At 44.7% G+C, this 14,857-nt stretch overlaps 1 protein-coding gene across 1 annotated transcript in view; it reads right to left on the bottom strand.

The window, feature by feature from the left end:
- CNTNAP2 (contactin associated protein-like 2) overlaps nucleotides 1-14,857 on the bottom strand; it is a 1,478,157-nt gene that overhangs the window by 1,106,784 nt on the left and 356,516 nt on the right. The window contains exon 5 of the mRNA XM_006861289.1: nucleotides 7,298-7,445. Within this exon, the coding sequence (XP_006861351.1) occupies nucleotides 7,298-7,445 (148 nt within the window). The remainder of the gene's footprint in view (nucleotides 1-7,297; nucleotides 7,446-14,857) is intronic.

The following is a 14,857-nucleotide window of genomic DNA, read 5'->3' as shown; positions in this document are numbered from 1 at the left end:
CCTCCCTTTCTTCCTTCCTGAAATGATAGATACACTAGTTTGGGGAGCACAGTGGCTTCCATATGATAAACATGGACTGCAAACCACAAGATCTATGGTTTGAGCCTGCCAGTTGCTCTGTAGAAGAAAGATGAAATTTTCTATTCCTATGAAGATTTAAAGCCTCAGAAACCCTATATAGTGTTGCTATGAGTCAGAACTGACTCAACAGCACTTAACAACAAAAACATACTAGCTTCATTTTAAAAGTCAAGACATTTTCCAAAAGAGCTGAGGAATCCTACATGAGCTTGAATCTAAGTTCTGTTTTTCCTTCAAGATACAGATATTTCTGATTTTTCTGTGATCATTTATCACACATCTGACTTACTCATTTTTATATGTAATGACATGCTAAATGAAGAACAAAGCAGGTCTCACATACATAAGCTATAAATCTGACCACTTGAATTACCTCTTTACCATGCGTAATTGACTTTGATAGTTATCAAATGTATTTTGGAGTCCTGATATGGTGTTACAGGATAATGCACTAGACTGCAAGCTCAGTTTGAACTACAAGGTTGGCAGTTCAAATCCACAACAAACAACATCCAATAACAAATCAACAAGAAAACGAACCGAACAACAAATGTACTTTACATGGATTTGTTGTTATCTTCTATTAATGTAGGTAGAAACCCCCAATGGGAGATGAATTGGCACAGTGGTGTAACAAGGATTGTGAGGAGGGCACAGAACCTGGCAGTGTTTCATTCTGTTGTGCATGGGGTCACTATGAGTCAGCGCTGACTCCACAGAGCCGAACAGTTACAACAGAAATCCAAATTATTTATAGTGGAATATTTTTCTCTCTGATGATAAGCAATTAAGTAATTTATGTGTGTATCCTATGAAGCAGCCTCACAGAATTGCAGGTTAAATAATCTTATCTAGAAATAACATAGCTCATAGAAATATAAAACAGGACTCCTGGAAAACAATGCATGAGAAAGGGAGATAGAGGGCACTCCGTATTTCATGGATCTGTTGGAACGTTAATAATATAAATCAGTTTAGCAATTATTTAAACACTTTCAAGACTTCCAGCATGGCACAAAGAGGTAAGCTATCAGATACTAAGTGAATGGTTGGCCCTTTGAATGTATCCTGAGGCACCTCATAAAAAAATGGAGATCTGTTCCCTAAGGGCACAGGCATGACACGTGGGTGAGGCACAGTTCTCCTCTGCACACACGGGGTCACCAGGAGGCAGAGCTGAGTCCATGGGTATTGGATTGGTAGAATAGTGCTCAGCATGACGCAACAGAATCAGGTCCTGTTGGACCAATGGCAGAACCTGCTCATCCACAAAAATCTGCAATGGTCACAGATGAAGGAAGGCCAAGCAAAACTCTATGGACATGGTTGTACTTTGACCCGACGGACGGTACCTGGTGGTCCCTGATAACACCAGCGATGGAATAAATGACCGCCTGGCTTCCTTCTCATTCCCTGTCTTGCTAGACTCAATAAACTTTTTCTTATTCTGAAAATGAATTAATCTAATTGAAATAGCAAAACATGGGTTGACCTCCAGAACTTTAAACAGTTGTTCTTATCAGGGCACATGCCTATATCCACAAAGCAGCATCCTCAGGAGAGCCCTGGGTCCCCTAGTGGGAAGCTTGCATGGGGACCCACAGGTAACAAGGCACAGCCCCTCTCCTGCCTGTGTCTGGTTCGTCTGGGGGTGGTGTTTCTGGCATAGTGCTGATGTCCTTCCATGGTCACTAACAGGTGACTAGGCTGTTGGTTTTGGATACCAATTCATACTGACTCCTCGTAACAGAGTCCAAGTGTCCCACAGTGCTCCCAAGGCTGAGAGCAGAATGCAAGATCTTTTCCCCCACAAAAGGGCCGGTGGGTTTGAACCTATGGATCTCTTGATGAGCAGTCGAGTGCTCCTTGAGTGACTACCCAGGCTTCACTTTCCCTAGGCACAGATACAAGTCACTGTAGTGGTACGCACCCTGTTTCTTGGGGGCTGGTCTTACTCATGGAGAGCTGATTCACAGGAGTCAGTATAGACTGAAATACGCTGACCTCCCTAATCATCGCACCATATTGGGCATTTGTAAGATACAGGTCTAATCATTGATACTGTTACCAATAATTGGACTGACCGAGACTTGCCCCTGGTCCATCGGCTGGCTAGAGTGTGGAGGGCATGAGAGAGCACTGTCCACAGGTGAGGCACATCTCTGTGTTTCATGGCAACAGCCGAGCCATATGTGTTTCAATTCAGGTGAGCTAGAGGGAAAATCAACAGCAAGGTGGGTGTGGTGGCGAATTGAAAATAAATTCGGACTCAAGGGACTGAAGACACATCAGGAAGCACAAACAGTGGATGGCTTTGAGGCAGTGGCCTGGAACGAAACATCTCCACATGGACAGTGCACTGAGCTTTTCCAGCTCAGGAGTTTCTCAGCACGTCTGGCTGGGGAGGAGCCCACACAAAGGGGCTGGCACAGCCTGAGGAGGACTGAGGGCCCAGGAGATCCCTCCCTCCAGTTTGTGCAGCAAACTTTGAAGCCACAGAAACTCCACTCCCTCCCTAACCTGTGGGTCTGAGATGGATCTCTGATGAGCCCTCCCAGGGCTCTTAGGAAGACCAGAGAATTCACCTCTGCCCTGCAGAGGGGGATCAAAGCTGCCTTTTCCTCCAGGGAACCCTACGTCTCTGAGAAGGCAGAATCCCTCACTCGGTTCCTAGGAAGACCAGAGACTTCACCTCTGCCCTGCAGAGGGATCAAAGCCGCCTTCTCCTCCAGGGAATCCTAGGTCTCTGAGAAGGCAGATGGGGGTGTGATGAATCTTCCATCTAAAGTAGCAGCTTCTGTCATCTGAAAATCCAACACAGAACTCAAGACGTCAGCTGCCAAGTTCAAGGGAAACAGTCTGACTCCCAAGATAGATCAATTCCTATCAGAGTCCTTTCAGAAAACTGTCCAGAATCAATGTTTTCTGTTGTTGTTAAGTACCATCGAGTCAGTTGAGTCAGTTCACACTCATACTGACCCCTGGACAGGGTTTCTGAAGAAAACCTGTGTGTTGGAACTGGTGATCTTGTGGTTCACAGTCCAGTGCTGACCCTATAGTACCACCCCAACCACATCAGGACTCCCATCAATGCTTGTAGTTGTGAAGTGCCACCAAGTCGGTTCCAAGTCACAGAGACTCTATGTAGTTTCCTAGGAGCAGCTGGTGAGCTTGAACTGCTGACCTTGCAGTTTAAACCAACTTTGCAGTCCTGTGCATTAACCCACAGTTTCACATTAGAACTCCAATCAATGCTTTTGGTTGTTGTTGTAAAGTGTCGTTGACTCAGTTCCAACCCATAGCAACCCTGTATAGGGTTTCCAAGGAGTGGCTGGTGAGCTGGAACCCTGGAACCACTAACCTTGTGGTTTAAATCAATTATCTAGTCCAGCGCATTAGCCCACCATGACATAGCTGGACTCTAATGTTCAGAGCATCCTTTTTTCCTTTTTCTTATTCCAAGCATGTTGTGTGCTGTCAAATCGGTTCTGACTAATAGTGACCCTCTGTAGGTTTCTGCGGAGTGGATTGTGAACTCGACCTTGAGCTTAGCAGTTCCAGTGTTTATCCTACAGCACCACACCAGGGCCCTATGTATATCTATGTGTATTTGGAAAAGAAGATCAACGCCATCTGCGTTCTTCAAAAGTAGACCCAGGAGACATTTCTGCTCCAGGTATTTGGAGAGTTTAGGAAGCTGGCTAGCCAGCAAACGTTGACAGGACCATAGCTACCAGAGTGATGAGATTGTTGGTTTGTAGACTAAAGAACCCAAATTAGAGACTGCATTTAAATAAATAAATACACACAAAGAAGAGGCAGAAAGAAACAGGTAAGCAGATGCTTTGATTTTGTAAGTTGTGCTGTACAATATGGTTTCCATTAGCCACTCATGGTTATTCAATTTCAAATTCAAAAGAATGAAAAATAAGTAAAATCTGAAATCTTGTTCCTCCTTTGTCTCAGTGGATTTTAAGTGTTCAATGGCCACATTTGACTCGTGGTTAGGATCAGTTTAGAATGTTTATGTCAGGGTAGAAAGTTCTACTGGAGAACAATATTCTAGAGCTATTTTTTTTTTTTTTTAATGTCTACAATTATTTAAGTGCCTGGATTACTTTGCTATTATTTCTGTAACAAATGAGACCACAGAAAAGTAAGATAAGCACTGGGCTGTGAACCAGAAGGTCACCAGTTCAAATCCACCAGCTGCTTACAATAGATATGATGGGAAGACAGAAAGAACAGACAGACTGAGAGGAGAGAGACTTCATCTTCTTAGTATTTTGTAGGTACACCATTACATTTGAAGACTCAGAACGTGACCTGCCTGGTACCAGAAAATCCATAGCACCATCTGCCGTGGGCACCTTCAGGGGTCTCTGAAGATGACTCCCAGCATTGGCCCTCACCAGGTAACGTAGAAGACAGCTTGTTTTTAAGGTGAGCTCTGGTAGCGTAGTGGTTACGAATCGGGCTGCGAATCTTAAGGTCAGCGGTTCGAAACTACCAGCTGCTCCGCGGGAGAAAGATGAGGCTTTCTACTCCCCTAAAGATTTACACCCTCAGAAACCCTATACAGGGTCGCTATGGGTCGGAACCGACTCAATGGCACATAACAACAACAACAACAAAACTAGAACAGCAATTTCTTAAGGGGAAGAGATGAGACTAAGAAGACAGTGGATTTAACAGGTGGTGGTGGTTCTGGGCCGTGGAGTCGGTTCCGACCCACAGCGACCCTGTACAGGGTTTCTGAGGCTCTAAATCTTTACAGGAGCAGAAAGCCTCACCTTTCTCCTGTGGAACAGCCGGTAGTTTCGAACTGCTGACCTTGCAGTTCGCAGCCCAATTTGTAACCGCTGCGCTACCAAGAGGATGGGTTAAACTCTTGTAAGAAAGCTGCTTAGGTCAGTGTGGTTGTTTAGCCAATCCGACAATGGTGCTCTGTATGCTGCTGCTTCTGTCTGAAATGACGAGTGTTGCTGAATTCATGCACTTTCCACACATGAACCTCCATTCCCAGGTTGTAGAAAAAGAAGCCCGTATGTATGCTCGACCGACCTCAGCTTTGTCATATCTCAGTAGTTCAATACCTATGATTGCTAGAAAAAACCCCAAAATCAGTTCTTATGAGACATAATTTAGCATCTAGAATTTAGCTAGACCGTTTGGACATTTCGCACTGTAATTTCTTTCTCTCTGTTGCCAAGTTTTCATTTACTCTGTGGTATCTGTTGGCATGGATGTTGGCATGGATTGTTAGATGGATGCCCCCAGAGAAGCCGATACCCTGACTAAGTCTGACTTCCTCTCTTACTGCAGGTGGTTTTCCTCTGTGTCTCCAGATTGCCAACACCTTGACTTGACAGAACAGCCCACAATAGCACACAAGTCACAGCTTCACATACTGCTCCCCAAGACCACAGAACGCCCTGCCACATGGTAAACCACAGTCCAGTCAGCACGAACTGCCTTCCAGCAAGCTGTGCCCTCCCTTTCCAGCAGATCCTTCTTGAGCAACCTTATCGGCAGTGCTGCCTCTAAAATTATTATGTTTAAAGAAAACTACTTCAAAAACTAGATACATGTCCAGGTGCCATAATCAGAATGAAAAGAGGAAAAGCACCGAATTGGCAGTAAAAACTACTTCAATTAGTGAGACAACAAATGAAAAACAGCCCAATGGAAACACAAGCAGATACATATTTTTTTTTTTTTTTGAACAAACACATCAAAGAGAAATATCCAATGAATAATAAATATAACACCTTTAGAAATCTGGAAAATATAGCAAGGAAACAAGCATGAAATATAAAGAAACTTCCATCAGAATGGTGAATACTTGGGAAAAGAGGTTACGAACTATCATGTCTGCATGGACACATCCACTCCAGAAACACTCCTTCAGTCTGGACAAAACTGAGATATACACACCTGCTAGTTTACTATTATCCCCTCCTGGGTCTCTATTCCACAAAGATGTTTACAGCAATTCTATCGAAATAAGCCAACTCTGAGACCAGGCAAATTTCCATCAACATAAGAATGAACAAATGATTACATGGTACATTCACAGTAGAATAATAGAGTCAAAGAAAGTGAGCAAGCAAATGCCTCAAATACCAACCTGCATGGTTATCACAAACATTATTTTAACCAGAAGATGCAGACACAAAATCATGCATATTGTATGATTCCACTGGCATGAAATTCAAAAACAAGGGAATGCTGATCTACAGTGATAAAGCAGGTGGGTGGCTTTGTTGTCTTTTGTACTGTTTGTATTTTCACTGTTGTTGTTGTTGTTGTTAAGTGCCGTCGAGTCGGTTCCGACCCATAGCGACCCTGTACAGGGTTTCCGAGGGACTGTTAAACAGTAGTAATACCTTAAGAGCCTCTGGGGTGGGAAGATTTAGCATGGAACCGTGGTGCGTGTGGGGGTGACCCCTCCTTGGCATTAAGGAACTTAGAGTAAGGCCCTGACCATTCCTGCTCAGGGTCCTCTTTCCGCTCTCCTGGACGCTGCACCTTTGGGCAGGTTTTGCTTTCATTGTTTCTGTCGTAATTCCTACCATGAGATGGACTGCCCGGCCTTCTCTGTCAGCATCTGTGTTGGCCCTTCCTTTCCCACACTGGGGCAGCTTCTGACAACAATCAATGCTCAGTAAGGAACTCTTCATGGAGTAAAATATATGCACACGGTTTCCACGAAGAGCCTGAAGTGTTTTCACTTATGCACAGCAACACATGTTCCCGATAAAAACCACTGCCATGCTGGGGAAACAACATTGCATTTCCTCGCCTGATGCTGACAGGAGAGCGTGAGTGAATATGTGGACCTGCGTCCGTGGGTACATATAACAGCAGGAGTCTCTGTTTATCAACCTCAGCCCGCGCCTACTCCTTTTCAGATGTCCCATAAGGCTTCAGGGGATGTGCTTGAGCAGCTTACTGGTTTAGAACCACCGAGCAGAAAGGATGCTCCAACTCTATCACTCAATGTGCTCTTGGGATGCCCATCTGTGGGTGTCACGTGCATTTCACACAGATGCTCATCCGTGGGTGTCACGTGCATTGCAGCTATACAGTGAGACAGCCTTACGTTTCATCTGTGTTTACAACAAGAAGCCCATGGGAGCCAGCAACAACAAACGACTAAAAGCGGGTGATAGGATTCGGGTGGAGATGACACTGTGGGCTCAGGGACACTCACAGTAGGAGCAGCCGTAGATCTCAGCACGCAGCCCGATGCGGCCCTCCGAGTTCCAGTCCAGGGGCACCAGGCGGACATAACGGGCAGTCACCAGGTGCTGCAGGTCATGGCGGACCACGCCATCGGAATTGGTGTTTCCAGGGAAGGCCTGAGGAAAGAAAGGCCACTGATGTTAGCGAAGGGTACACTGAGGCACAAGCAGGTTCTCTGTGCGCTGAAGGAAGCAGCCATCCCATCGAGTGGGGCGGGACTACAGACTCTCGTGCACAAGCTGAAGCTTTAACAAGGTTTCCACTTGTCCTTCATTTGAAACCATGTCCGGTTTTACGTGAAAGTGCCCCAAGTTTCCATGGGCACTTTCAGATGCATAAATACACCGACAAGCTAAGAGAAGGAAACCCTCCACAAACATCAGGGACATATTTAAGTCATGAGTCCCAACATTCTGTATTTCCCTCACACAAGCCGTGGTTTTCCTAGAATTCAGCAAATTTCTCTCTTTCTGAAAATATTCACCCCGATTGCCTTCTATGTCAGCCAACATCCGTCAGTTAGGGAGAGTGCTAACAGGACACTGAGGCAGAGTTTAGTTATGGAATGCAGACTTCTGGGTCCACGGAGTGGGGGTGACCACCCAGGCTGTTTGTCTTTATGTATGTGGCACTATGGGATAAAGCACTAGACTGCAAGGTTGGTTTGAACCACAAGGTCAGCAGTTCAAACGCACCAGCCACACCTTGAAAACCCTCCACAGGGTTGCTATGAATTGGAACAGACTCTAGGCTAGCAGTAAACAACGACAACCACACTTCTTATCAAGCAATGATCTGGACTGCTCTGTAGATTGGCTGGCCTGGGGCCTTGGGCTCTTTTGAAGAATTCAGTCACTTCCAGGAATCAGACTCCAAGGGCCGGACTGGGAGCTAAGCTTAAGGTTGTTGTTGTTGTTAAGTGCCATTGAGTCAGTTCTGACTCATAGCGACCCCATACAGGGTTTCCCGAGACTATAAATCTTTACGGGAGCAGAAAGCCTCATTTTTCTCCTGCGGAGCAGCTGGTACTTTCGAACTGCTGACCTTAAGGTTCTCAGCCTGATTCGTAACCACTATGCAACCAGAGCTCCTAAGCTTAAGGTAAGGCAGTAATTATTTTCATTTTTCCTCAACACTAGCCAGGAAATCCTTCTTGACCGCTAAGTCTTTGTAGGTTTCTCTCAACCCTCTCCCCACGACAATGCCAATAAGATGGTGTTCAAGGATCTCTAGATATCCTCTCATCTACAGGGATTTGTTTATTTCCACTCTAGTTGAAATGAATACATTGCAAATCATATATTCAATAAACTTCCACAAATTTCTATTATGGGCTTTATATGATTCTTTTTTACCAACATGTTGTACAGTGGTAAAGTTTTTCTGCATTTTCCTGGAATACATACATTCAGATCATTTTGCCATAGTAAATTTTCATTTCCCTTTTTCTCTCTACAGAAGACTGCCAAAATAATAAATTCCCAGGAATCGTATTTGTTGTCTCTTTATTCCCTCCTCGCTCTCTTTTTTAAGCAAAGAAGAAATGAATATTCCTTGGGCATAGATCTCATCCTTTCAACAAATATTTATAAAGCATCCATCAGGTAAGTGGCATACCAATACACCACCATCAAGCCAATTCTGACTCATGGCATGCCCCTGCGGGATAGGTGTCCGAGGAGAGCTGTGCTCCACAGGGTTTTCCATGACTGAAATTTCACAAGCAGATTCCACTCATGGGAAGACACCCAATGAGATGGTTTGGCACAGTGGCAGCAGCAGCAACGGGCTCCAGCATAAGAGCTGAGGATGCTGGAGGACTGCGCAGTGTTTTGTGTTGTTGTGTACAAGGTAAGGTCACTGAGTTTGAGTTAATTCCTGGCATGTAACAACAAGAGCAACACCAGTAAAGAACTCGCACAGATGCTATTTGGCAGCTTCACAGCATCAAGAAATTTTGATTTTTGCATTTATTTTCATATCTACATATGTGGTGCTACTGGTTGAATTCACTGAACTTCAAGGTCAGTTTGTGCCACAAGTTGGTGGTTCAAGAGCACAAGCTCCTCCCTGGAAACCCTATACAGAGTTGCTTTGAGTGGAAACCGACTCCATGGCACTTAACAAGAACATGGAGTCTTGGTGTGGCACTACGCGAAAATGCACTAGACTGCAAGGTCAGTTTAAACCACGAAGTCGGCGGTTCAAACGAACCAGCTGCTCCCTGGGAACCTTTCACAGGGTTGGAGCTGATTCAACAGCACTTACCAAGAAGGAGGCACCACCCTAATAAAAGTTAAAAACCTTCTGAAAGCACCATGAAGGCATGGCCCCAATGAGCGTGCAGCTATGTCTTCTTTTACAGCAGAATTTGGGCAAGTTAAGAATTAGAAACACACGTGCAGCTGCTGATTGAATAAACACAGATTAAAGGTTTATGTTCCGTTTTGCTATTCCATCGGAGTCTTGTGCACATGGCATTGTTCTGTTTGTGCTGGATGGAAAACTGGAAACTTGGGAGGGATGCTATTTTTTCCAAATCAGAAAATGCAGACTCAGAGAGTTTAGACAGTTTAATGGGTATTGAATAAGGGACAAACTAGGAACAAAATAATGTCCATTTTGACCTCGGCCTCTACCGCCAGCTTTGATGAGAATTCATTTTACAGCTGAGAATACAGGTTTTTCCACTGACGCACTGCTGAAGAGACGCAGCAAAGTTAAGACAAAGTTACAGATCATTCCTTGAATCTACAAAGTCTCAGTAGGAGACTGAGCAGTGGCAAAGAAATGGGGTCATATTGAGATTTGAAGTCCAAGGAACAAAGTGTATCAGGCAAGCCCAGGTAGGTTTCAGCAGTGTTTCAGATACTCCTGGATACATGCCTTCATCGGCAAGCTTCTTTAGAAATGACAGTTTCACTCAAAAGAAGGGGAAGGGCTTGGGTTATCAGGGGGCTAGGAGTCAATTTGTCTGGAATGCAGGGGCTGAAGACCCAGGATTTGGGGTGCTGGAACATCTAAAAAAAAAGAGCTAGCTGTTTCCTTTCAAATCCAGCTTGTTTCCTGGCCCTGTGAACACCTGTGGAATTACTTCATTTTCAACCTGCACAGAACACACATTTTACTTGTGAATGTTTGTATTTATTATGGCACTGCAAATTTAATATGGAATCCTGGATTCCATAGCATTGGACTGCTAACCGGAAGGTCACTCTTCGGAAATCCTATACAGAGTTGCTGTGTCTCTGAACAGACTCAATGGCACTTAAGAACAGCAGGTGGGGGCAGCAAGCATTTCCAGTAGAGACCAGAGAGGGATGGTTCAGGCTTTGTGAACTCCATTCCCCTCAGTACCAAATTCTTATTCCTTTTTGTTCTTTTTTAACATTTTTTTTAAAATGTTAAAAGCATTCTGATCTAGCAACCTGTAAAAGAGCAGGTGTTGACCAGATCTGGCCCCAGGCTGCAGTTTACAAAAGTCAGTTTCTAAGAGTGCCTTCTTCTCATGCTAATGTCTCAAGTAGTGGATGCGAAAGTGCCCAGCGTTCAAAGCCACTTAGAATTTCAAAACCTGTCAACTGTGGTAGAGCATTCTGCAGGCCAGGAATGCAGTTCATTGCTCCCCTGTAGGCTCGCAGCACTAGGGGATATTTTGGAGTCCTGGTGTGGTGCCCTACAATGAAAGATAAATCTAGACTGAAAGGTCAGGGGTTCAAATTCACCAGCTGCTTCTTGGAAACCCTATATACAGTCACTGTGAGTTGGAACTGACTCCATGGCACTTGACAACAACGACATCTTAGTTCAAAGGTTTACGTCTGAAAAACGTGTTTTAAACACTTGGCTATTATGTAATTAACATTCCTAAGATCTTTCAGTGTTTCTAACAACAGTAGGTTCCATGGGAAGTGATGTGAGGATGAAAACAACACCTGGCCACATGTGGACGAGATAACTCAGACTTCTGAGAAACGCAGTGTGCTCTGGGAAGCCACCATTCCTCTGTAGGCTATTGTCCTGTGGCACGTTCACATTCATCATCAGAAAGACCATTGCACTATCTGTCTTGAAGTACAGCACTGTCTGAGATGTAATAAGATCCATATGCCTACAAGGGTAGTGTCTCTGCTATTCATAAGGTTTTCAGTGATTAAATAATCGGAAGTAGTTTGTCACTCCTTCTTCCTTCTCTGTATTTGTCTGGAAGCTCAGCTGAAACCTGTCCACCATGGGTGACCCTGCTGGTATTTAAGATACCTGTGGCATAGCTTTCAGAATCACAGTAACTTACAAGCCACCACAGAACGATGACAAAATGACAGATGATTCGTCAAATTTACACACCAACCACTAAATCCAGTGATGATGAAACTGAAGAGTTCTATGAAATTCTTCAGTATGAAATTTATGAAACATGCAATCAGGATATGTTGATAAATACTGGTGATTGGAAGAATAAGGTTAGAAACAAAGAGGAAGGACCAGTTTGTTGGAAACTTCAGCCTTAGTGATAGAAATTACGCTGGAGACCACATGATAGAATTTTGCAAGGCCAATGAGTTATTCATCACAATTACGATTTTGAAACACATAAAAGACAACTATACACATGGACCTCACCACATGGAATACACAAAAATCAAATTGAGTATATCTGTGGAAAGATATAGTGAAAAACTCAGTATCATCAGCCAAAACAATGCCAGGGAGACAATCAATTGCTCATCTGCAAGTTCATGCTGAAGCTGAAGAAAATTAAAACAAGTCCATAAGAGCCAAAATATGATCTTGAGTATACCCAACCTAAATGTAGAGACCATCTGGAGAACAGATTTGACACATTAGACACTAAGGATCAAAGACCAGAAGAGTTATGGGATGACATCAAGAGCATCATACAAGAAGAAAACAAAAGGTTATTAGGAATATAAGAAAGAAGGAAAAGACCAAAATGGAGGTCAGAAGACACTCTGAAACTTACTTTTCAGCATAGAGATGCTAACGGAAAGGGATTGAGATTGCCAGACTTCATTTGCTTGAATCCATTATCAGAATTCATGGAAGCAGCAGTCAAGAAATCAAACCATATATTGCAATCGGCAAATCCGCTGCACAACATCTCTTTAATATATTCAAGAGCTAAGATGTCAGTTGGAGGACTAAGGTGCACCTGACCCAATAGACCGTAGAGGAACTGATGCTTTTGAGTTATGGTGTTGGAGAAGAATATTAAAAGTACCGTGGACTACCAGAAAAACAAACCAATCTATGTTAGAGGAAGTAGTCAGAACATTCCTTAGAAGCCAGGATGACAAGACTTGGTCTCTCATACTTTGAATCTATTATCAGGAGGAGCCAGTCCCTAGAGAGGGACTGGTACAGCAGAGGGCCAAGGTAGAAGAGGAAGACCCCCCAACAAGGTAGATTGGTACAGTGACAGCAGCAATGGCCTCAAGTATAGCAGCAGTTGTGAGGATGGTGCAGGACGGGGCGGTGTTCCATTCTGTGGTGCATAGGGTGACTATTAGTTGGAACCAACTTGATGGTACCTCACAACAACAGTCACCACTGGGGAGAAACAGTGATTGTCCCTGAAGCTGATGTCATCGCCACGGGCTCACTGTAATCTCTTCCCATCTGGATTTTAGATTCCATTTTCCCAGGATAGCAAGTCACATGAGATGGAGGAATAGAGCTTCCCGTGTGTGGCCTTGATGTGTGTACTCTGCCGTTTGGTCCAGGTTCAGGCTAAGTTAGGAAAGAAGGTCTCCTGGACCAAGCACCTTATCTGTCCTGCTCCCCACCAGCCTCCTGACTTGGCATCCCTGCTGGCCCTTGATCCCTGGCTGCATGAACCCACTCTCAGGACTCAGAGAAGACGGGAGGGTCTTCTCCACCAGCCTCTCGTGGCCAGGCACTCTGGCATCATGCTTTTACACCTGACCTTTCTCCTTCCCTCAACAACTGGCCATCTGACAGGTTTCAGGACTGGGTAAATCACCTGGGATGTAGGGGTCCTCCCCCCAGCTCAGAGCAGAGTGCTGGGCACACAGTGGGTGCTCAGTAATGGTCTGCTGACAGTCCACCTCGATGAGAGAATGGACTTGAGCTCGCCCAGTTCCCCACTGCCTGACCTTCCGTGGGCTCCATTTTTTCTCGATGTGTACACAAATGCACAGGAACACTTGGTGGTGAACACCGTAATCCTGATAAAATCCTGTAGGAAGAAACTGCATGTCCTAGACTGATTCAGGGGACATTAAGACAATGAAGAGAATGCTCCCAGAGGTCCTGTGGATGTCATGTGAAGTGTGCCAAATGGCTCAAGGACACAGGAACCAAGGGCGGACAAAGGAAAGGTCGCACAAATGTCAGGGGAGAGATGCCAGGAGCGATGTGAGAGTCTCCATGAACCACGATGTTCTCGGGGGTGATTGGACAGGACTATGGTAAAAGCATGCTGTTCGTGAACTGCAGATACGGTGTGAGACAAATGCCGCAAAACATCCCAGTAACACATACGTGGCAGTACTCTCTCGGGACATGCTGTCCCTGACCCAACTGACTGCATCTTCTACTCTCTCTCATGTTGTCATATTTATAAAAGGATTTTAGAAATCCTTTTAATTGAAAAAGAGAAAGATTCATTAATTGAGAAAATAATTATGTTGTCAGAGCAATAATTTTACTTAGAACCACCACCACCCACTGCCAACAAGTGAGTTTCAATGCACAGTGACCCTGTAGAACCCAGTAGAATTGTGTCCTAGGGTTTCCCACCCTGTGACCCTTATGGGAGCAGACTGCTCATTTCTCTCACAGAACAGCTGATGGTTTTTGACTGCTGACATTTGAGCTAGCAGCTGAGCATTTAACCACTGCATCCGCAGAACATCTTTAGACTTAGGAAGCCAGGGTGGAGCTCTAGTCCTTTCTTGTGTATTTTCCTATCTGTCACTCCCATCTTGTTGGCTCAGTTCACCGTCCAGCACCTCTGGGCTCGCCTGTGATAATGGTACTGCCTCCTGATTGATTCCTCTAAGATCTCCTCTTGCCCTCTCCAGACTCCATGTACTGCCCCCTCCCTAAGTGGTTTAATATAACATAGCTCAGTAGGGAAAGAAGAGGGCCAAGGGGCTCTGTCTCAACCAGTCATCAGTGACTGTGGTGAACTGAATTGTGTCCCCTAAAAAGATATGCTGAAGACCTATCTCCTGGTACCTGTGAAGGTTATCTTCTTGGATTCTCGGTCTTTAGGATGCTATCAGTAAGTTAGTATGAGGTTGGTACTAATCCCCTTCGTGGGTGCTTTATAAAACTTTGAATATGCTGGACTGAAGAGAGTGATGTTGCTGTTACCAACTCATAGCAACCTTATGCACAACAGAACGAAACACTGCCCGATTCTGGGCCAACCTCACTATGGTTGCCATGCTTGAGCCCACTGATGTAGTACTCTGGCTGCACTTCTTCCAACACAGATCTATTGGTTCTTTTGGCAGCCCATGGCACTTTCAGTATTCTC

This window comes from Chrysochloris asiatica, unplaced genomic scaffold, assembly GCF_000296735.1.
Source record: "Chrysochloris asiatica unplaced genomic scaffold, ChrAsi1.0 scaffold00041, whole genome shotgun sequence".
Classification (NCBI taxonomy): domain Eukaryota; kingdom Metazoa; phylum Chordata; class Mammalia; order Afrosoricida; family Chrysochloridae; genus Chrysochloris; species Chrysochloris asiatica.
The sequence above is the reverse complement of the archived record's forward strand: the minus strand, read 5'-3'. Positions and strand labels throughout refer to the sequence as shown.